The sequence below is a fragment of the Bactrocera oleae genome, chromosome 2, assembly GCF_042242935.1.
Source record: "Bactrocera oleae isolate idBacOlea1 chromosome 2, idBacOlea1, whole genome shotgun sequence".
Taxonomy (NCBI): domain Eukaryota; kingdom Metazoa; phylum Arthropoda; class Insecta; order Diptera; family Tephritidae; genus Bactrocera; species Bactrocera oleae.
This window is the reverse complement of record NC_091536.1, coordinates 39992466-40017503: the sequence shown is the minus strand read 5'-3', so window position 1 is coordinate 40017503 and position 25038 is coordinate 39992466. Positions and strand designations below refer to the sequence as shown.

At 35.6% G+C, this 25038-nt stretch overlaps 1 protein-coding gene across 2 annotated transcripts in view; it reads left to right on the top strand.

The window, feature by feature from the left end:
• l(3)80Fg (dnaJ homolog subfamily C member 16 l(3)80Fg) overlaps positions 1–25038 on the top strand; it is a 405661-nt gene that overhangs the window by 123339 nt on the left and 257284 nt on the right. The window contains exons 3-6 of one of the 2 annotated variants that reach the window (XM_070113021.1): positions 5838–5984; positions 6897–7077; positions 7181–7261; positions 9378–9592. In XM_070113021.1, the coding sequence (XP_069969122.1) occupies positions 5838–5984; positions 6897–7077; positions 7181–7261; positions 9378–9592 (624 nt within the window). The remainder of the gene's footprint in view (positions 1–5837; positions 5985–6896; positions 7078–7180; positions 7262–9377; positions 9593–25038) is intronic. The other variant, XM_070113022.1, reaches the window with a different exon arrangement.

Below are 25038 nucleotides of genomic sequence, written 5' to 3'. Positions count from 1 at the left end.
TATGACTCATTGCTATCGCTTTGTGATGAGAAACAAATAACAAACACCATTCTGTACAACAGAGGTTCGAGTTTGTGAAATCGGTGGACTTAGGCATAAATTGTTTGCGTAAGGGACATACTGTATCTAAGTACACATGCAGATCGATGTCGTGTATGTAATTGGTCTCATCACACGTTGTTGCACCAGTATACGGTTTCCTTCCCCGCTGGATCTCATCCGTACCATCCACCACACATGCTATGCATACAGCGAGTATGCCGGATCGGGTAATGTTGGCGGCAGCAGTTATTCAAGTGAGGACCAGTTAGGAAGAACACCTGCCTGCGAGAACGTTGCTGGGCTCAGGCTCCGAAGTCAACTTTATGACGGAGGACTTGGCACAGAAGTTACTGGTTCGACGCCAACACAAAACATTAGGCGTAATAGGAATTGAAAATTCCACCACAAAAGTGGGGACAAAATTAAGCGCGTTTGTTTTTTTCAGCGGAATTCTGGATAATGCGATGTATTTCGGCTAATCATCCAGACCATAACATCAATGTTAATGTCTGAAAAATTCCACACAATATTGAATTGGCGGATTCAGAATTCCTTAAATCAAAAAAGATTGATATCTTATTGGGTACAGAAACCTTTTTTGATCTGTTAGCGGTTGGCCAAATTAAAAGTGGTCCTAATCAACCAACGCTACAGAAAACCCTTTTAGGGTGGATTGTGTCTGGCAAATATGTCACAAGCTAAGTCGTCCTTCTGTAACTAGCACAATATGCCAAGCTGAAGAACACTTAATGTCAATTAATTCGGTAGTCCAAAAATTTTGGGCTCTAGAAGAATTACCTTTAGAAACAAATGGCATCAAAAGGCTAGAATGCCCTTTAAAGCTGATCGTAAGTTACTCGGTCACTCCTATAAAATCGCAGATCGGCGGTTTCAAGCTTTGGAGAGGAGGAATTGTACTCCAAAAGGAATTGTACTCAACTCTTCTTCGTTTCCGCTTACATAAGTACGTTTTAACGGCAGACATTACTAAAATGTACCGCCAAATATTTATGCATAAAGAAGACAGAAACATCCCTCAGAGCATTGGCCATTAAAAGAGACTTGTATGTTGATGACTTATTAACAGGATCAGAAAATTGTGAGTCTCTAGTCTCTAGTCTAAGAAGTGAGGTAATTAAAATATTAAACTCGGCTGGATTCACCTTAACAAAGTGGTTTTCGAACCACCCTAAATTTTTCGACAGTGACTGCACTGGAAAGTCATTAAGCTTTTTTTGTTTTGGATGCCAATTTTAATGATCTGCGAGCCACTAAACGAAACATATTGTCAGTCTCTGCTCGGCTGTTCGATCCTCTTGAATTATTAGCCCCACTAGTCACCAAAGCAAAAATCTTATTGCAAGAGCTTGGATCCAAAAACTAGATTGGGATGAGTCGATTCCATTGCGCCTTGACACTAGCTGGCAGAATTTCAAATCCAACTTACTGCAGCTCTCATCTATTAGCATTTCTCGGTACGTAAACCTAGAGTCGAGTGCTATCTCCGATGCTTCGATAAGAGCGTACGAATGCTGCATATACATACGAAGCCAATCTATTAGTGGTATCAAATGTATGCTATTTACTGCATAGTCTAGAGTGGCACCGCTGAAGACCAAGCTCTTCCGCGTCTCGAGCTCTCGGCAGCATATCTTGCTAAATTATGGTTACGAGTAGCGCCGATGTTGAGTCGACGATTCGAGAAAATTACATTTTTGGCAGACTCTGAAATCGTGTTGCATTGGATTAAAACACATCTATCCACATTACAAACCTTTGTAGCGAATAGATTGTCCGAAATTACGATTAAATGTACATAGTGTACATTGGCGACATAAGCCAACAAAACAAAATGCCTACTGTGGGAAGGGATCTGACGTCAGGCGAATTACACTTGAGTTTTTTGAAAATTGTTCAGGTGGTTCAACATTCGGAATTTGCGAATGAAATCCAAAAACTGATTAAATGCACCCAGCTACCCGCTAACTTGCAAAAACTTAACCCGTTCTTCCATGAGTGCTCGGATATGTCGCTTCCATTTAAATTAAGCCGAGTAGGAGGTCGCCTATTAAATGCACTTCTCCCATACGATGCCAAATCCCATTATTACTTAATAAAAATTCGCACTTCGTTATCACTTATTTACGGTTCCTGCACTTTCGAAATCACCACGCTGGGGCAAAAGCGTTGATTGCGTTCTTCGAGAACGCATTATGGCTGATTAATGCCAGAGAATCATGCAGTAGAATCGTAAGAAACTGCACACACTGCTTTTATTACAAGTCGAAGTTGCAATCCCAAATAATGGGAATGCCAGTCGAAAGACTTCGAGCGTTACAATCCTTTTTTATATGTGGCCTAGATTTTAGTAGTTCAATATATACAACTTTAAAAATACGCGGTCGACCACCTGTAAAAACATATATAGCAGATTTCGTATGCTTCACTTCAAAAGCAGTACATTAAGAAGTAGTTTCGAACTGATCCACTAATTCTTTTATTTTCGCCCTAAACAGGTTCATTGGTCGCCGAAGGAAGCCACAGAATATATTCAGCGACAACGCAACCAACTTCGTCGGTGTCAACCGCAAGCTGCGCGAGCTGAAGGAGGCGTTTCTAGCGCAAGCATCAGACCTGATGGGACGATGACAACGCTCTACTCACAGCGGAAGACCTCTTAACTCTACTGCCCGAAGTGGAGGCCATTTTGAATTCGCGTCCCCTAGCAGCATTGAGCCAGGACCCCAACGACGCAGAAGCAGTAACTCCTAATCGGTTGTTCTCTGTGAGCACTGCCACCAGCACAAGAGCCAACGGATCCACTTCGCTGCTGCGAGAGATTCAAATTGTTTGCTTTCTCAAGCAACAGTTTTGGCAGCAGTGGTCTGCTCCTGACGGGCCTTCAGGAGCGCAACAAATGGCTGCACCTGAAACGCAACCTTCAGCCCAGCGATCTCGTCCTCGTTCACGAAAGCAACGTATCACTGCAGCAGTGGGTACTAGGACGAGTCGTCGCAACCGCAGAAGGGCAAGACGGCAAAGTACGAATGGCAGACGTGGCAATCAAGGCGGGAACAATTAAGCGCCCTATACATAAACTTGCCTTACCGCCAATCTACGTTGAAGGGTCATGATCATGATCCTGTCAAGGTGGCCGGTGTTGCGTCAAGCGACATCATAAATGCTAAAATTAAAAAAAACTATAAATTACACAGGATCACATTGGAGAGGGGCATATGCAGGCTTTATAGGAACCGCGTTCCAAATTAGACAGTGGGCGTCGCACCGCCCACTTTTAGGTCAAAACCCATATCTTGGGATTTGCTTAACCGATTTAAATTAAATTCTGTACATAATACTCTTCTCATATTTCTATGTTATAGTGCGAAAATGGGCGAAACCGGATTACAACCACGCCTATTTTCCATATAACATCATTTTAAATTCCATCTGATTCTTTCACTTTCCACTATGCAAATCAGTCAACAATGTTTGTATCTTGATAAAACTTTGCGTGAATAATGCGTTTCAAGTATGCCACCTTGTGACTAAAAATTATCTAAATTGAACCAAAACTGTTCAAGCCCCTAGGTACTGAATATGTGGATCCCAGTGCCTATAGTTGACTTTTTACCGAAAATATCGGTCAATGTGTAAGATATATAATTGAAATTCATATAATAAAAAAAATAAATTTAACTCTTGATAATAGTTGCCTTTGTGACAAAAATGGGTTGAATCGGATCAATACTTCCCTTAATATAAAATTTTGCCAACACCTGAAGTAATTTCCCGGGCTTTGATCCTTGCAAGTTGCGAGAGTATAAAATGTTCGGTTACACCCGTACTTAGAACCCCCGTACTTAGAACCCCCTTACTGAAGATAAGAGAATCGCAGTATTTAATAAAGGAATTTGGAATGGGTTGAATGGTTGAATTCCGGCTGGGGGTCACATGGCTCCTAGTTCAATAGCTGGAGATAATCTTCTGTGGAAAAAGGCTCAGAAGAAGGATACAAAGAATAATACTTCTGATAAAATAAATAAGATTATTCCTCAAACATACTTACATTATAACTTATTTTCGCCGTTAGCTTCAGATTTAGGTGATTAAGGTTAAGTGACATATGGAATAAAGAATTCAATTGTATAAAAACAGGAATCAGTCGTATAATTTTACATATAAACACTTTTTGGCACAGGCAATTGGTGTACAGTCGCGCATCCCAATATGATTTTAAGTAATTAATTGAAAATCGTTTACTTTCTTCAATTTTTTTATATAGAGTTCGCTTCTGCAGAAATTTCTTAACAACTCCGTACCATGACTTAAAATATTTCGAGATCTCTGTATACCATAAATGTTTTCAATAAACGTCTAGTGACTATGTTTGTGGTGTGTGTGTGTTTATTTTGGCAATAGATGTATGTATGTATAAAACTTATTAGTTCGTAAGCTTCAGTTTTTATACTCGCAACCTGTTGCTACAGAGTATAATAGTTTTGTTCACCTAACGGTTGTTTGCATCACCTAAAACTAATCGAGTTTGATATAGGGTTATATATATATAAATGATCAGGATGAAGAGACGAGTTGAAATCCGGGTGACTGTCTGTCCGTCCGTCCGTCCGTCCGTCCGTCCGTGCAAGCTCTAACTTGAGTAAAAATTGAGATATCTTTATGAAACTTGGTAGACATGTTTCTTGGTACCGTGAGACGGTTGGTATTGCAGATGGGCGTAATCGGACCACTGCCACGCCCACAAAACGCCATTAGTCAAAAACAAATAACTTGCCATAACTAAGCTTCGCAATAAGATACAAGACTGTTATTTGGTACACAGGATCACATTAGGGAGGGGCATCTGCAGTTAAAACTTTTTTTTAAAAAGTGGGCGTGGTCCCGCCTCTAATAGGTTTAATGTGCATATCTCCTAAACCGCTAATGCTATAATAACAAAATTCACTAGAAACAAATGTTTTTAGCACTTCTATTGACGGTGTGAAAATAGTTGAAATCGGGTGGCAACTCCGCCCACTCTCCATATAACGGTACTGTTAAAAACTACTAAAAGCGCGATAAATCCAGCACTAAACACGCCAGAGACATTAAATTTTATCTTTGAGATAGTATAAGATGACTTTAGAGGAACCGCGTTTAAAATTACACAGTGGGCGTGGCACAGCCCACTTTTAGGTGAAAACCCATATCCTCGGATATTCTTAACCGATTTCAACCAAATTCGGTGCGTAGCGTTCTTTTCATGTTTCTATGTCATAGTGCGAAAATGGGCGAAATCGGATTACAACCACGCCTATTTTCCATATGACACCATTTTAAATACCATTTGATTCTTTCACTTTCCACTATGCAAATCAGGCAACAATGATTGTATCGGGATAAAACTTTGCATTAATAATGCGATTAAAGTATGCCACCTTGTGGCTTAAAATTGTCTAAATCGAACCAAAACTGTTCAAGCCCCTAAGTACCAAATATGTGGACCCCAGTGCCTATAGTTGACCTTCTACCGAAAATATCAGTCAATCCACAAAGAAATTTCAAACGAGTATACTATTTGACTTTGCGAGAGTATAAAATGTTCGCTTACATCCGAACTTAGTCCTTCCTTACTTGTTTATATAAATTTTTGAAAATAGTTCTGTGTGTAAAGTTTAAAGTTTTATTTTACCCGGCAAAAGCTACAAGTTTTACTTAGTTATTGCAATGCGGTTAATATATTATTTTGATGTATAGCTACAAGTCTCTCGTTATTTTGTCTAATCTTTTTCTAGGTATTAATTTTAATGCAGTTAATGCTGCATATGAGCCGGTTTTAGTTAAAAAATCGGGTGTGAGCTCTATACCAAGCTTGGTTATCATTCTGGATGGACACTGCTACATATATCGTGAAAATGTTTATACTCTGGCTAAAATTAAAGGTAAGTAGATTAAGTTGTTTTAATATTCAAAATTGCTTGAAATACATTATAAATTACGGCTAGATTTTTATCTTTCAGGTGTTAGATAACGGCTATAGATAGCTACATGAACATACATATGTGTATAAATTAGTCTTTTTGTGTGGACTTATTTTTTTAATTATATTTTAGGTAAGAATTGAGTTAACTTTTCAAAGTATTTATGACTGACCAAACGTGTTTCAGTCAATGTTCCAAATCAAACCAAATACTAAAGTTACAAAACGATATGTTTGCTTATTTAGCAACTGCGGGTGGTGTCGTATTTCGACCAGCAACCTCGAGATCGTTGGCCGTGTAAGCTACACCTTATAATTCGGCCAACAACCTCAAGATCGTTGTTTTCAGTTATCTTATATATGAGTTACTACTTTTGTTAAGCTTTCGAACTTTGCACTTCCAAAACAAAAATTAAGCGAGGAATCTTACTTTATTTATTTATAATACTTGTTGCTTTCTGTGTACTTTGTGCACAGCTTTCGCACAATAAGAAATTTTTTTCAAAATATTGCGAATATTGTATTTCTTAAAAAAGTGTTGTATTTATTCATGAATATCTATTTTGTCACCTCGCATATGCCTCTATGGTAACTAGTATATTCGGGAACGCGTTGCAGAATAATTCATGCAAATATTGAAGAATATAAATCACTCTTGAGAATGCTAGGCTATAAACTATAGCGTCACGATATAGTGTAACTTTGAAACTCGAATTGCAGTATTTTATTGGTTTGGTTATCAAAAATGTTTAGTTTTGCAAATCCGATTTGTTGCTGATTGATTTTTATCTTAGGTTTATTGACATATCTATATGGTAGGCATCATTACTTGAATGACAACAAAATGTTAACCAATTTTTTGTTTTTGTTTTAGAGTTTATAAGAAAAAAGATGCCATATTCAATTACTCAGAGAATTTTTGACCATAATGTGGAAGATTTTTTGGGAGGTTGGATAGACAATAGAGTACGAGCGCTAATTTTTGAACCGAGAAATAAAACGAGACTTCGGTATTTAATAAGTGCATACTCGTTCCAGTATAGAGTTGCGTTTGGGTAAGTTGTTACCGCCGTCATTAAAAAATTAAAGAATAGATTTTCCGTTTTTAATATTTAAATTTTTTTTTTATTACCTAATTTCATGTTAGCTTTTTTTTAGACATGTCCGAGGAATGAGTTTTGGAATTAACGTTAACTTCGGTCAAAACGAAAATATATACATACATGTATATATATACTTGTAAGTTTCTGATCTGAAAAAATTGTTCTTAGATTTTACCGTTGCTTTCACAATTATCCAAGTCAAATTTGGATATACATAGTTAATAGATTTTCATACAAGCACTTCAGTTTGTATGGTAGCTACATGTATTCTGTAATAGTCCCATATTGGCGGTTCCGACAAATGATAAGCCAAATGCATTTTTGAGAAGAAAAACGCTTGTGCAAAATTTTAAATCGATATCTTAAAACTCAGCACAGCTTTCTGCATATTGGACCAGACGATTTTTTCTGAACAGATTAATAAAAAAGAAATTTCTGCGTTTAGGCATGTTTTACTTGTCCAGCACGTTAAGCTATTACCTTATTTTATATGGAAGACTTAGCCAATATAACTATATTGCCTTATCAAAAGTTATCTTAGCTTGTATGTTAAACTAGAGGCATTGTCAGTTGATTATTATTTTTCTTTCACAATAGTTGGGTTTTTGCAGTAAAATGTCGTTGGCAATACCGACAAACGTTACTTTGACAGATGAAAATGTAAACAAATCAAATTTACAAATTATTGTAGATGAGATTTGGGTTAAAATGAAGACAATTAAAATTTTTGTTTTCAGTTTTTTGTAAACTTGATTTATTTGTAAGGTATTTTAATAATTCGTTTACAAATTTAAAAATTCAAACTAATCTTCTCTTCATGTCAGACATTTTGAATATCAGTTGACTGTTCCTGTCCGCATTGCCAACACAATACGAAAATGTTAAATAAGCTAACATAAGTGCGTTTTATTTGTCAACGATTTAGCTATTAGCTTATAACGATCAAATAAAACACGCTTGTTATTAATTATAGTATGTATGTTACGGGAAAAGTAAAAATATGGGCTTCGTCCATGTTTTCTTCTTATGGGGGGCGATACATGTAAACGTCTGAATTTTGACCAATTTTTGGGGGCTTATCTGAAATGGAAAAAATTAATGAATGATAATAAAATTCAGCATGTTTACTAAGTACAAATTAAAATATGAAAATCCGATTTTTGAAATTTTTTTTAAAATGGCCGTCGTGGCAATCGACCGATCTCTTGAGACTGAGACCCCGCGGCAAAAGGCATCAATTGGCGGGATTTTTAGCTTCAGTTTCAGTCAAAAAACAAAAAGGTTGGATCTTGTTCATGAAACATGTAGCTTCTAGTTATACCAAAAAAAAATCAAAAACTGGTACGCCTCAAACCAAAAAGTCAAAATTTTCATTCTTTTTTCCGACATTTTTTGGGTCAAAGGGTAGTTTTGAATTTTTTTGTGGCATTTTGGTGGTATAACTAAAAGCTAACACTACAAATAAAATGTGTGCCAATTTTCATAAGAATCGGTTGAGAATTTTCCGAGTTATCTAGCACACCAGTTTTAAAAAAGTCGTTTTGAGAAAAACGCGTTTAAAGTTTCGACCATGGACGAGCGTCGTGTTGAGACGGAACAATTAAATGCATTTTTTCTTAATAAATAATGCGATTTTCGTTCTAAAAATTCACAGGCGTAATTATAAGATGTTAAACTAACTATTTATAAAAAAAAAACGTTTTATTTTTTATATTACATGTATCACCCCCATTATTGCATCAATATTTTTCTCTTGGGCTTATAGGGTTGATGCTATAAATGATCAAAATCGAATTTTCAACTAGAAGGAAACTTGAAGGAATTCACTACTATACTAATATGTTATACACTATACTATTTTAAAAAATATAGAATGTTTCATTTTTTATCATTTGTATTTATCTCACAGAATAATATAGGCAATTTAAATAAGATGAAAACTGGCTACGTTATCCCATGTTTTTTTTTAAATTTTCCCGTGACATATGTACATACTATAATTAATAACAATATTTCCAAGAAACTCAGTTTAAGAATTATTTATTTTAATTTCAAAGGCTGACTTCGAAAAAAGGGGAAATTAATTGTTTTTACTTATGATTCAATCTCTAGAAAAAAATTGGTTTGGTCCAATACCCAGCCGAGTGTTCTGCAGCGTAATTGAAATAAATCTTCTTAGCAGACAGTTTGCAATTGTAGATGTCGCTCTTTTCGTTCTTCATGAATTAATATCATATTTCTATTTTTTACAGAATCGTTGACTTGAATGATAGCAGAAGTGAACAAATTCAGAAACGGTACAAAGTTAGTTCAAATCTCGATACACTGCTAATGTTTAATGAAGACTCGCGCAGACCACGAGCAAAGATTGCATTGCCTGAGATTCCGGTACAAACATTAAATGACATTATTTCTTCAAATCAATATCTTTCGTTACCTAGACTCTCATCACAACAAGTTATGGAAGGTAGGAGCGCATATATGTTCTGTTATTAAAATCTGAGTAAATTATTAAATAAGTAATGTAGAACTACGAACCGGTCAAAATCACCGGTTGCATCATTTATTTATACCATTTTCTTTTTATTCCTATTTATTATTTTAATGGAGTTAATCTGAGGACTGCCACGCGAAACTTTTTCCATTCCGAAATGTTTTTAATATTAACAAACAGTAGCTATATAAATATTATAGTATTCTTATTTTATATGTATTTGATTCATCACATCGACTTTAAATTAGCTGAAAAAATTAAAATATGGAGGAAAATTTTATGAATTTGTGTAAAATTTTTGGTAAATGTATATCTTTTTTACCAAAAAAATAGCAATACGGGAGTCCTGCTTTAATCAGCTAAAATGAAAATCAGTGTTTAATGTCTTCTGAATGGAAATAAAAGTAGAATTGTTTATACTTTTCTTCAAATATGTGCAAAAAAGGCAACAAATGCTGATGGGTAAAATATTAATATTTAATTTCTAAAACAATTTATCAAATCAATAAACACAAAGCAAATTTTTATAGGCAAATTATCACAACAATATACACCGGCACAAAAAATCAGCTGATTTGACGTTCAGTTTAATTCTAAAGTCGTTTATGCACTCGGGTTAACACCTACACACAGCTACATATTTAAACAAGTAAGTAAGGGCTAAGTTCGGATGTAACCGAAAATTTTATACTCTCGCAAAGTCAAATGGTATACTCGTTTGAGATTTCTTTGTGGATTGGCTGATATTTTCGGTAGAAGGTCAACTATAGGCACTGGGGTCCACATATTTGGTACTTAGGGGCTTGAACAGTTTCGGTTCGATTTAGACAATTTTTGGTCACAAGGTGGCATACCTTAAACGTATTATTCACGCAAAGTTTTACCCCGATAATATCATTGTTGCTTGATATGCATAGCGGAAAGTGAAAGAATCAGATGGAATTGAAAATGGTGTTATATGGGAAATAGGCGTGGTTGTAATCCGATTTCGCCCATTTTCGCACTATAATATAGAAATATGAAAATAAATAAATAAAGTATACCGAATTTTGTTGAAATTGGTTAAGCAGATCTCAAGATATGGGTGCCACGCCCACTGTCTAATTTTGAACGCGGTTCCTATAAAGTCATCTCATACCATCCCAGAGATAAAATTTAATATCTCTGGCGTGTTTCGTGCTTGATTTATCGCGCTTTTAGTAGTTTTTAACAGTATCGTTATATGGGGAGTGGGCGGAGTTGCCACCCGATTTCAACTATTTTCACACCGTCAATAGTGCTAAAAACATTTGCTTCCAGTGAATTTTGTTATTATAGCATTAGCGGTTTAGGAGATAAACCTATTAGAGGCGGGACCACGCCCACTTTAAAAAAAATTTTTTTTAACTGCAGATGCCCCTCCCTAATGTGATCCTGTGTACCAAATAACATTCTTGTATCTTATTGCTTAGTTATGGCAATTACTTTGTTTTTGATTAATGGCGTTTTGTGGGCGTGGCAGTGGTCCGATTACGCCCATCTGCAATACCAACCGTCTCACGGTACCAAGAAACATGTCTACCAAGTTTCATAAAGATATCTCAATTTTTACTCAAGTTACAGCTTGCACGGACGGACAGACGGACAGACGGACGGACGGACAGACAGTCACCCGGATTTCAACTCGTCTCTTCATCCTGATCATTTATATATATATAACCCTATATCTAACTCAATTAGTGAGTGATTAGTTAGGTGATACAAACAACCGTTAGGTGAACAAAACTATTATACTCTGTAGCAACAATTCCCATAGACTATACTTTATATGGTGCTCAATCTGTGAGATATTTTTTTATAAAATTCATAATAATTTTTCTGTGTGCCGAAAATGAATAATGTCGGGTCAATACTTCTCCTATCTCCCATCTTTTATTTAAGGATTTTAACTTTCGGTTGACTTTATATAGTATAGGTATATCGATCTTAATGAAATGTTGCTTGTTTAATCCGCTGTAGAGCCTAAGCGGTTAGGTCTGCCAGCAATAGAACGTATAAATTTAAACACGTTCTTATTGAAACTGATATTTTCAAAACGGACGACTCGGACACGTTCGCATCCATTAGACTTTTGACTGTAGCTTCACAGTAATATTCCAACTTGTATAAAGCTTGATTGTTTATTGTTGTCGAATATTGTCTGTTAGTCTATAACTTCATTTTGCTTGTGCATATTTACTTGCATAATTCTTTCGAAATTGTTTGCAACGCACAATGATATTTGAGATGAGGTGACTCTACCTGAACCAAGTCACTACTGTGAGCGTACCGCTGGCTTTCTATAGAAATTTCTTAAAATATTATGGTTAATATTATTGCAAACATAAACATAAAGCGCCAACTTCAAAATTTTGTATAAAAAGTAAACTAAAACAATTTTGACAGTTGAGTAAAAACACGTCAAGTGGACCCCCCATTTTCCACTTGATCATCGAATTTGAATGTGAGTATTTTTTCGTAAAGTAGTCATTATGAGCAAGTAATCCCCCGCTAATTTTTTTTAACTTTTAATTTTAACAACAATTGTTTTTTAATTGAAAATTTTTATTACTTTTAGTTAAAAAATTAATAACTAGAAAACTGTTGGTTATTGTTTAATGAAATTTTCAGGAGTTTTAGTTCAAAACTTGTACTTTGAGAAAATATGTATGAATTTAAATAATTTTTTTTTCAAATTGTTAATTAACTTTTAAGTTAAGAAATGAAAATTTTAATAACTTCTCCCTCAAAAAATTAAAAAAATTTGTTTTAGTATTTTGCAATAAACATTAAAGTAACGAAATCCGCAAAAAAATTTGACTGATCGCGATTAGATTAAGCAAAAAAAAAAATTTTTATGACGTGCGGTCAGCGCTGCCGGTATAGCGGTTCGGCAACGCGACACTTAGAGTGTGTTGCATATTTCAACAAATGAAATATAATAAATTAAATATTTTTTCATAAATAAAAAAAACAAAGAAGTTAAATAATTGTTAAATTAATTCTTATAACTTATACGTATTGCTTTATTTCTTTTTTTTTAACTTTTTTGGTAACGATTTTAATGTCTTTGTCGAAAACTTTGCACTCGAGTGATGTATTATTAAGAGCTCTGTAATGATGATATTGGCGTGTATTTTTTATGGTTACACATCGGTCATAACGTAATTTAAACATCTTCTCATGGGAGTCATGATCTTCTTGAGAGCAAAAACCAAAGTTAATTTTTTTAAATGCATTCTTACCCCATTCAAATAATGAAGTTGCATTGGTTATGTGCTTATCGCTTTTCCGTTGAAGACTTGCACGAAAAGCTTGCCACTAAAAACTTCCTGCCAAACCATCACATGCTATTTTATCCGCTCTAAACTTATTTTTTAGAAATTTTATCAATTTAACGTAGTTTATATGTTTCATTTCTCATTTTCTCTATAGTACACAACGTAAGGGTGAATTGTAGCCTGACTGGTATTCCAATGATGAGATTAGATGGCATTTTGAACAGTAAAAGTATAATTTTCAGAAAAATCAAGGCAAACGATAAATTCTCCATCCTCAACAGATTTTTTCTTATTTATTTCTTTTAACCGCAAAGGATTTAGTTCGAATATCATTTTATTTAAAACAAGAATTGTAATGTTAATTGGATGTTTTATAATGAATAGAAAAAAATATGGGGTTAAAAAATAATGGATTTTCAATACTTAAAGAATAGGACATTCCAGTTAAAAATTTGGCCTTGAAATATTAATAGCGGGTATTCAATACATTCTGGTGGATTAGGGAATTCCCGTCTTAAGTATTTCTTTGAAACTATTAAGCGGGTAGGTATTATGCATATTGTTCTACCACATTCATGCTAATTCACTGCAAGCAAAATGTGAGACCATCATCCCAACATACAAATGAAATATGCAACACACTCTAAGTGTCGCGTTGCCGAACCAAGTGGAAAAGGGGGCGGGGGGGGGGTCCACTTGACGTATTTTTACTCAGTTAAGTTGAGTTCAGGAGATTTTGATGTTTCGCAATTGAAAAAAGAGGGACGGTCAGATTGAAATCCTACCACAAAAATATGTGAACGGAGAGATTTGTTATCGCTGTTCAAGACCTCTAACAAAAATTGTGAAACAATGAAAACTACAGAAAACGTTGTGATGTCATGCCTCGAAGTAATAATTTTCAATTGAAGATGATAAAAATATTTATTAATTGAGAGCTAATACGTTTATTCACAGGCTACTTTATTTACAGGTTATTAATTTTACAGGTTACTAATTTTATTTAAGAAGTAATCAACTACGGTCGCCAAAGAATAAATGTTTTAGGTGGTACAGTGTATTATGTAATGTTAACACCAGCACATACCTGACACTTTCACCACTGAGATTAAATTAGTATCCAGAATAAATGGTTTTTGTCAGACGGTGTAAATTTAGGTATATAAAATAACTAAGGAAGGGCTAAGTTCGGATGTAACCGAATATTTTATACTCTCGCAAACTTACATAGTATATTCGTTTGAGACTTCTTTATATATTTTAATAATTAGAAGTAGGAACTGTTGCCTTAGTTATTTACTTTTCACTCACAGTGAAAATAATTAGAGCAATTTGTAAACTAAATTTACTCAAATTATGAGAAATCGTTCTTGTGCTATTTGTATACGCTTATAATTGATTTTATATAGAATGCATTACAACTGTATTGAGAAGTAGGAAAAGAAATCGTTTTTGAACAATGAATAACATTTTTTATTTATTATATCGATATTATTATACATGTTTAGCTTAAAAATAATAAATATTAACAACTTTAAAAATGATATAATATTATTATATTAATTTGTATATAATATTTACAATATTAAACATACATTTTTGTAGAGATTCTTATATATATATCCAAATTATATTTCTTTTTTCCTTATACTATTTAATTTCTATCATATATTTATTCAATAATGTCATATATAATAACAAATTATATATATAATTTAAATTTTCTTAATTAGGTTATTTACATATTTTTCTTTAAATTGTTTTAAAAACTACTGTCAAAATTCCTATACCATTCCAATTCGATTATATTTGAAAAAAAACATGAAGAACTATTGCACTAAGTCTGAAAACTTTAGTTCGAAATAGAGACACAAATACTGTCATGATAGCTGTGTACTGTCTCAAAAGTAATTGCATTTACACGGGAAGGATCCATGTTTGAAAATGCCCAATCAATTTGTGTACCGGCAGGTGTAGTTGAATATTCTGCACCAAGCAGGGAACTAAAGTTTTTTTCTTGGAGCAGATTTCTTATTGCAGTCCCTGTAGACATTAAACAAATGTTAAAATCTCCAACAATTAGCACATTTTGATTGCCTAACTCAGAAGTAAGGACTTCCTGAAGTTCTACACTTAATTGTCTGACAGAGAAAGCTGAATTTCTATATAGAACCAGAACATTAATATTGAAACATTTAAGCAAAACCGCTTCTAAAACTTTGCGGCCTGAATAAATTTTCTTTACAGCCTTTGATTCTATAGAGCAAGCAATACTATGCTTTGCATATATTATAATGCCCCGTTTATTTCTGTTGGTTGTTTCCGTGCTATCTATCCTCAGCTCGTTAATTGGAGTAAATCCTGGTATATCAAAACTTTCGCAAGGATAACTCCAAGTTTCTACAAAACATAATATATCTGAAGATAGCATCGAACAGTCGCTTTTTATATCAGTAATGTGAGCGTGAAGACTCTGAACATTATGGAATAAAATTTGATGTCCTGATGTTCGGGAAATCATAAAATTGAAACTTGTTGTCAAAGCTTTATTTGTGTTCAATTCCCTCAGTTCCCTAAATACGGGATCCGATTCAGAAAATTTGTTAGGAGGAATAAAATTTCCTATGATGAATAGACCTTCTGCAGAAGTAGCTCGACTACAAGCGACATATATTGAAGCTCTAGGAATTCTGGGTCGAGTATGAACTACAACTTTATTATATGTGGCACCCTGACTTTTATGAATAGTTATTCCCTCAGCCGGAACAACTGGAAACTGATTTCTTTCAATTGAAATTTGTTCATTTCTTTTATATTGAAAAGATTTTAGAACTTTTTCAATTGGTGTCCAAGAACTTTCTAGAGGATGAGGCTTTTTTGATCGTGCTATCAAACCAACTAAAGGTTCCAAAAATTTAATCCACAGAATTGTTGGAAAAGAACAATGGAAATCAATTTGCATAAGTTGTCCAGCTGCCCCATTAACCAAGCCATCACACGTGTTTATGTTCACTGTAATCATATATTTGGCGGAGGTTTTTATTGTCAATTCATAGGGCAGTCCCTGCGTTTCAGAAGTTTTGAAAAGTTTAACTCTTTCCAAAATATTATCATTTTCATTTATACCAATTCCTTTAACTGAGTCTTTTGCATTTGAAAGGAAAGCTTCTGTTGGGATTCGACTGAGCTTAAGGGCATTAAAATTATTTGTCTCTTCATTGGACCAAAATAAATGTATGGCATCATCGGGAACTTCTTCGAAATTAACTACTCGAGTTTCAATGAGTGATATGTCCTCATTTGTCATAGTACCAGATGCCATATGATTTAATGCAATTGCAAAGGCCTGATCCTCCCGTTGTCTCATTATCTCTGTTAATTCAAAGTATTTAAATAACTCCCACAAAGGGGAACCAACTAAAGTGCTGTATGCATCATTGGGGTTAAGAGAGAATATCCACCTATCTCCAACAGGTGAGAGTTGCTTGAAATCACCAAACACAATGATCGGTATACCACCGAAGGGGCTGTCTCTTTTGAAAATTTGTTTTAATCTCGCATCAACAGAGCTAAACATACGAGCACCTACCATCGATATTTCATCAATTATGATTAACTTTAAATCGATAAGTCTGGAATACAATGAATTCACTGTGTCATTGCTAAGTGGCCTCAACTCTCTATTCAACTGATTAACAGGTAAAGAGAATATTGAATAAAGGGTCATTCCACCTATTCCGAATGCTGCTTTACCCGTAGGTGCGCAAAAAAGAACTTTTAAGGAACTTGGATTGGATCCAGGTGTAGAATTGTAACGATGGTTACGAGCTTGATATATTGCAGATATCAAACGACTCTCCTACACCTGCACCGCCGCCAATGAACTCATAAAATGGGAGATTTGTTTTTAGGTGGTGCATTAAATGTGTCAAATAGGTTCTTTGCTTAGTATTTAGACTTTGAACTAAAGAAAATAATTCCTCAACTGGAATTAAAGGGGGTAGTTTAATAAGTCTAATATTGCAATCATATTCAGTGCCATTATCTGTTGAATGTTCGCCATTTTGAGCACCTTCGTCCAAGTCTATTTCATTATAAAGACTTTCTAAAACATTTTCAAGTTCTCTTTGCTCAAAAACATCATATTTTCTTTGATTTTCCTCAATCATAATACGATGTGTTATGCAAGTCTGCTCATTATCGTTTTCAATGAGATCTTGCTGTTCATTCCGCCAAGGATAGTAAAGCATTAACATTTCGCGGAAATACTCAACTCTAACCAAATCTGGGTTAAACCTTCTATACCGAATAATACAAGGTTTGGTACTTTTTTCACAAAACCGTTACCGTCTTTAAGAGGTATGACAACCCCGCTTTCTGGTAAATTATCGTCTTCCCTCTCTTCTTCTTCATGACCTCTGTCTTGTGCTCTTCTACTAGATTTAAAATATTTATACCTAGAAGCAAAATCAGCTAAACAAAGAGTTTCTAGCTGATCGGATCTTTGGACATAACGGTCTAAAATACCGGCTACGAATATTTCATTCAAACCTGAAGGAAGGTTCTGAAATTCCGCTCTAGGTTTTACCATTCGAACACGTTCCTCAGGTCGAAAGGTATTTATAAATATTTCTGCATTACTTGCTTCCGAAAGATGGAGCCCAATGCAGCAATATAGTGCTTCTTGTGCAGATATTTCTGTGCCTGACATAAATTTGTGACCTATATGTTTAAGTTTTTGCTTAATAGTATAATTTCCAGCATTTCCCCTGTTAGACTTGTTAATATAATTAATTATATATGAACAGCAAGCATATGCATCCAGTATATATTGGATATCCATTTTTGCTCTAAAATTTTGGGTTTTGTGAAACTTGACCTAAGGGCTAACAGATAGTCATCAAAAGACATATTATTCTACTATCAGACAGGAAGTGTTCAAAATCGTTTAAATTAGAAATGTCTTCTGTAGTCATATTTGAATTTAAAACGTTTTGAATTTTGAAAAAGTTTTCCTTGTGGCTTTCTGAATTTTGACTTGTTTCTGTAAGAGGTAACAGTATTTGCATTGGTGGATATGGTATACCGAAACGACAAAACTGTTGTCCTCTTATTACCCTAGTACAAGACCGACTGTGGTTATGCTTTTGATAACCCAAATAGTTTTCTAAGTGGCTAACCGAAACATCTGTAGAAATAAATCAATAAAACTAATGACATCAGGGAATGTCTGAGGATCTTGAAGGTTGATCCTGGGAGAATTATTAAGCCAATACATGCCATGTACATGCGGGGAACCTCTCTGTTGAAACTCCACTCTCCAGCAGAAATTTGTAACAAAATGCTCTCCAAAAATGCCGGCGTTATCTTTAAAAAGCTTAAGAATTTGTCGATAGCGGTAGTCAAAATATCTAGCACAAGTAACCGCGTCTGACCGAATTAAACGATATTTATCTTGGGTTGTTAAGCTGTTGGCTTCCTCTTCCGAAATATCTTTAGAATCAGCAGTTTTAGAGAGGATGACCAAAAGCTCAACCCACTGAGATTCTGCAGCCGATAAAGTGATAAAGAAGGTTGGAAGCCCCAAATTGGCGAACCATAGCGATTGCCTTTGTCTTCTCAGCTTCCCAGTGCGCAGGTGAATATTTAACGCCTTTCAAAACCTTGTAACCATCATCGTGTTGAATGAAGTTTTGAACAAAGTTTTCGTTTAATAGATTTTGGGCCGTAACTCGGTTGCGACCTGAAAACTTTCTAAGGCAAATGGATGTACTATTCTTAATTTGTAGCAGTTCTAATTTTTTGTAAACATAGAACAACTTTGGAATGGTATACGCTCTTCTGTCAAAACAATTTCAGAACGTATTATCTTGCTATACGTTTCAGAGCATGTACGCTTCTGCCCAACGTATATTGTTCCATATGACAACTCTTCTGAATTATTATCTTGAATTATGTCAATTGGTCTTTCTCTTTCACCTAACGCTATAAATAAATGGTTTGAGTCTAAGTTTTCTACAGGAATATTGTCCAAAAGAGTTTCTTGACCGCCTGGATTTAGCTCTGAAGGTAAAAGACCCGTGGGAATATTATTACTTGAGGGATTATCATGAGAAGTTTGTGCCGCCTGAAAAGATTGAACCAATCGGGAATCCTCTGCAGATGCAACAAACGGAACTTCTTCTTGGTCATTAAATTCTGAAATCCAGTTTTCATTAATATGTATATTGTGCTCACGATACAGAGGGGTATTCACTAAGAACTGCAAAGCTTCCTTAATCTTTGCGGGGCGTATGGTATCGATCATGTAATCATGATTGTATTCCAAACGCCTTCTTAAGTGAATTTGTATAACATGAGCCTCGTCAAAGGACCTTGGTAGAGATGTCACAATATTGTTAACAGAAATTGGTATATTAACAACAGCACCTTTGAGTAAACTCTGACCTTGATATCCTAACGGACGAATTTTCATAAAAGGCAATCTAGGCATTATGAGACGTTCTTCAATTGGGGTTAAACCTTTCAAACAATCCGGTATTTCAGGAAAGTCTAGACCGTTAGCTAAACATATTTTTGGAACGTTCTTTTTAACAATCGCATTTTTGCAAGTAGCACAAAAATTGTAATTTCCATCTTCTGAAGGAAATTTTTGCATTAAAAAGAAGGCGGATGCAGCACTCGGGTGACCTTGCGCAATAGTTTCGAAATTTAATTTCCGAACTTGGTGTGAAAACCATAAGCCGCCGCAGCAAATACATATTTCAGTAGGGCCCTTATTTATATTTTGGAAATAAATGTTTTTGAAATCTGTTAAATTGCCACCATTATCAGTTTCTATAACATTATTTTCTCTCGTTAATCGGATTCGTTAGGACTGCCTTTGGTTTTCAATTTGTCTATTGAGTGGGTTACCTCTACGAAGGCGAACTTGACCTTGTCTAAGACGTCTCTGATTCAAAATTTTTTCCCTCATACCCCTCTTACTAAGCTGTCGACGTTGTGTTTTTCTATCACGCTCCTCTCTCCTTATTTCAGGATTTCTTCTTGCATGTTCCCTTTGCATTTGATTACGAATGCGCTCTAAATTCCTATACTCAGGATTTCTTGCGCGAAGTTCTCTATGATCCCTAGTGTTCCTACTTTGTTCATCATAACGTACCTCAGGATTTTCTCGACCAGACCTTTGACCTTGAGTATCTCTTATTTGCTCTTCAGAGCGAATTTAGGGATCTTGCCGCCTTGCTCTATGTTGAACAGTATTTGCAACTTGCTCAACAGATCGAACCTCGGGGTCTTCACGCCGAGACCTATGACCTCGAGTATCTCTTGTTTGCTCTTCAGAGCGTATTTGGGGATCTTGCCGCCTTGCTCTATGTTGAACAGTATTTGCAACTTGCTCAACAGATCGAACCTCGGTTTCTTCACGCCGAGACCTATGACCTCGAGTATCTCTTATTTGCTCTTCAGAGCGAATTTGCGGATCTTGCCGCCTTGTTCTATGTTGAACAGTATTTGCAATTTGCGCAACAGATCGAACCTCGGGGTTTTCAAGCCGAGACCTATGACCTCGAGTATTTCTTATTTGCTCTTCAGAGCGAATTTGGGGATCTTGCCGCTTTGTTCTATGTTGAACAGTATTTGCAACTTGCTCAACAGATCGAGCCTCGGGGTCTTCACGCCGAGACCTATGACCTCGAGTATCTCTTATTTGCTCTTGAGAGCGAATTTGCGGATCTTGCCGCCTTGTTCTATGTTGAACAGTATTTGCAATTTGCTCAACAGATCGAACCTCGGGGTCTTCACGCCGAGACCTATGACCTCGAGTATCTCTTATTTGCTCTTCAGAGCGAATTTGCGGATTTTCCCGCCTGGTTCTATGTTGATTTGTATTGTCAATTTGTTCGGACAGACGTACATCGGAATCTAATCTACGATTAGCGTGACTTACAGTATTTTGTGACTGCTCACTATCTCTATATAAAGAGTTTGCACGAAGAACTCTCATACGTCTTCTATTCTGAAGACGACTTAGTAATATAGATTTTCTACTTAATCTAGGCATGATTAATTAATAATAAATGGATTAATATATAAAATACTTATAGATAATACTTATATAATTCAGTCCGTGTTAAAAGTTGGGTGTTAAAAGTTGGTTCCTTGTAAGTCCTCATGACCTTCATATTAAAATGTGTCGCAAAACTGAAATAATAGCATGTAAACCGATGGTCGCAGTTTATCTATAACCACATAAAAAGGGTCTTTAGCCCTTTTGATACTACATTACTAATATTTATTTCATGAAATTTTTTTCTAGAAAGATTTTTTTGCTCTATACAAAGTCCAGCACTCTAAGAAACTTTTTTAGCATTGTTGTCTGGTATATTTTATAATAAGTTCAAGATGATGGCTGAGAAAATATACCTAACCACTGATTAGCACCAAATATTAGAAGAGATATATGTATATAGAAATCTATATCTATCACTTTAGGTGATGCAAACAACTCTTTGGTGAACAAAACTATACTCTGTTGCAACATGTTGCGAAAGTATAAAAATGTTGCGAAAGAATTCAACATTCATTACTCGATTATTATTTGGTATCTTATTAACTTATGTTATTGATCATAGATTTATTTTGTGTCAATACTGTTTTTTTCTCCGAAAAACTGTCAATTTAATTTCATTAAATTATCAAATTGACGAAAAAAATTATACCATAAGTAGTACATGTGAGCTGGGAAAATCAAAGACCAGAAAATTCCTCCAAACCGTATATTAAATAATGTTGAATTAAACATCCATTATTAAATGATATCGTGATTAAATTACAATCAAATTTGGTATCTTCTTGACTTATATTAAAGGCCATAAACTTAGTCTCAGTTTTATTGCTTGAAGTGAGATATACATAAGTATGAATGTGATATTAACTCCACCGAAGTGGCTTAATTTTATATTATAAGTTTAGGTGGCAAACGTCAACTAGAGAATCGGAATTCATTATATGAAGGTGTGAGGTTTAGACTTAGTATATACTAATTTCATTCTAATTCAGCGTCAAACCAGATAATTTTTAAGAAATTTTTTCCACTTAATTTGGTTAAAATATCACGTTGATCAACCGGAAGGGTGTAAAGTCAGGTGGAAAGACGGAAATCATATATATTTTGAGGATAGAGAAATATATTAATTTTGACATTGCTCAGCTATACTCGAGAACATATTTTGAAGCAATTTTATATATAAAAAAAAATATTAATACTCACTGACCGACATATTCGGCATAAAACTGGTTAGAATAACGAAAAGCATTATAAGTAGTATATGGAATTTGAGGGCAGTATTAACCCGATTTTAATAATTTTTTCCAATAACACATACTACTAACATGCCACAGACTAATAAAATGCTCCCACTGTTTCATTAAGGTACCTCACATACCATCACCAATAAAATGGAGTAAAGTCAGATGAATGTTCGAAAATCCTGATATTAGTTACATGGGGGCTAAGGAAAATTTTCACCCGATTTGATCTTGTTATGAGTAAAACACGCTCTCTCATTTTCATTAAGATAACTCACATATGCGGTATAAAGTCACGCGGAAGTTCAAAAATATTTATATTAGATATTATATATGAGGGCTACAAGAACTATTGATCCGATTCAACCCATTTTTGAAACAAAGACATACTATTATCAATAATTTCATTTATTTATTCTATTATATGAATTTCAATTATATATCTTACACAATGACCGATATTAACGGTAAAATGTCAACTATAAGTACTGGGGTCCGCATATTCAGTACCTAGGGGCTTGAACAGTTTTGGTTCGATTTAGAGAATTTTTGGTCACAAGGTGGCATACTTTAAACGTATTATTCACGCAAAGTTTTACGCCGATATAATCATTGTTGCTTGATTTGCATAGTGGAAAGTGAAAGAATCAAGTGGAATTTAAAATGATGTCATATAGAAAATAGGCGTGGTTGTAATCCGATTTCACCCATTTTCGCATAACATAGAAATATAAAAAGAATGTTATGTACCAAATTTGGTTAAAATCGGTTAAAAAGATCCCAAGATATGGGTTTTCACCTAAAAGTGGGCGGTGTCACGCCCACTGTCTAATTTTGAACACGGTTCCTATAAAGTCATCTCATACCATACCTGAGATAAAATTTAATGTCTCTGGCGTGTTTAGTACTTGATTTATCGCGCTTTAAGTAGTTTTTAACAGTACCGTTATATGGGGAGTGGGCGGGGTTATCACCCATTTTCACACCGTAGGTAGAGGTGCTAAAAACATTTGCTTCCAGTGAATTTTGTTATTATAGCTTTAACAGTTTAGGAGATATGCACATTAAATCTATTAGGGGCGGGACCACGCCCACTTAAAAAAATTTTTAACTGCAGATGCCCCTCCCTAATGTGATCGCGTGTACCAAATAAAAGTCTTGTATCTTATTGCGGAGCTTAGTTATGACAATTTATTTGGTTTTGATTAATGGCGTTTTGTGGGCGTGGCAGTGGTCCGATTACGCCCATCTGCAATACCAACCGTCTTACTGTACCAAGAAACATGTGTACCAAGTTTCATAAAGATATCTCAATTTTTACTCAAGTTACAGCTTGCACGGACGGAAAGACGGACAGACGGACGGACGGACAGACAGTCACCCGGATTTCAACTCGTCTCTTCATCCTGATCATTTATATATACATAACCCTATATCTAACTCGATTAGTTTTAGGTGATACAAACAACCGTTAGGTGAACAAAACTATTATACTCTGTAGCAACATGTTAAAAATCGATGGAAGAAAACGAAATGACTCGCGCGCCAAAAGAAAGTCCGTTGCTTGTTGCTCGAAAGTCGCTGAGAGAAGGGGCCTGTCCGCTTCGAGGACAGATGTTTTGTGTGTTGAGCTGTGTGGAGATCCTACTGTGTGTGTGTGTATGCGGCTGCTTTCAGTAGTGTAGCTCATTTGTATGTGTTGTGTGGTGTGTGGGTGTTCTGCTGTTTCCAGGTGTGGGGTATGTGCCAGTGTAGTCTTGTGAGTGATTTGTTGTGCGGTGTAGTTGAGTTTTTCGGGGTGGGAAGCTTAAATCATTTAGCCATCCCGGCCCCCTTAGGCGAATGTTCAGCCTAGCAGTCGCTGTAGCTGTTGCAACGTTGCTGAGTCCGGACTTGCGACGATAGTGCGGTCTACGCCTAGTCGGTGCTGTTTTTTGACGCCATGAACGGGACTCAGGACGGGGAGCCGTTCTTCGGCGACGTGTCACACGATTGGTTTGCTGCGGTCGGTTTGTGCCACGGATGCGTGGGGCTGACTGCCGATAGACCTCTCGATTCGGATTGCGGTGAAACAGCGTGTGCTGCCGGCCACAGATTTGACGCAAAGCGCCGGAGTCGCATTCCTGCGTCGTATGTGTATGTGCCAGACAATGCCCACAGTGCTGCAATTTGTGTGGACGGCGACAAAGGGGGCATCGGATGAGATGGGGCGCCTCTGGTGGAGATGGAACGGCTGCGAATGCTCGAATACCACTACGAGCGGCCCCAGGGCGGGGCACACTGATGGCTGTATGGAGAAAACGGCGAGCTTTACGACTCAATGGTATAGAGTATGGATATCTTTCTATATGTATAAAGTGTTTTAGTAATATATTATAATATAAAATCTCTAAATTCTTTAGACCAACGTTTAAAAAAATTGAGGACAGCTTTTGCTTTCACGACCATGGTATCGATACGAAGACAAAAATTAAGCTTGGGGTCCATATTAACTCCCAAATCAATATAGTTAAAAACTTGCTCTAGAATATGGTGTTTTATTACATAAGAAGAGTGGTGCACAGATCTACGAGAAAAGCACATCATCTTACATTTATTGAGATTCAATGGCAAATCATTTCTATCACACCATGCAACCAAATTGTTTTAGTCTGTTTGCAACAGACACCTTTCCTCAGTTGAAGTGTGTGATTTAAAAAGCTTTACGTCGTCAGCGTATAATAAAATTTTTGAGAATTCAATTACTGAAGAGATATCGTTAATAAACAACAAGAACATAATCGGGCCAAGATGACTACCTTGCGGAAC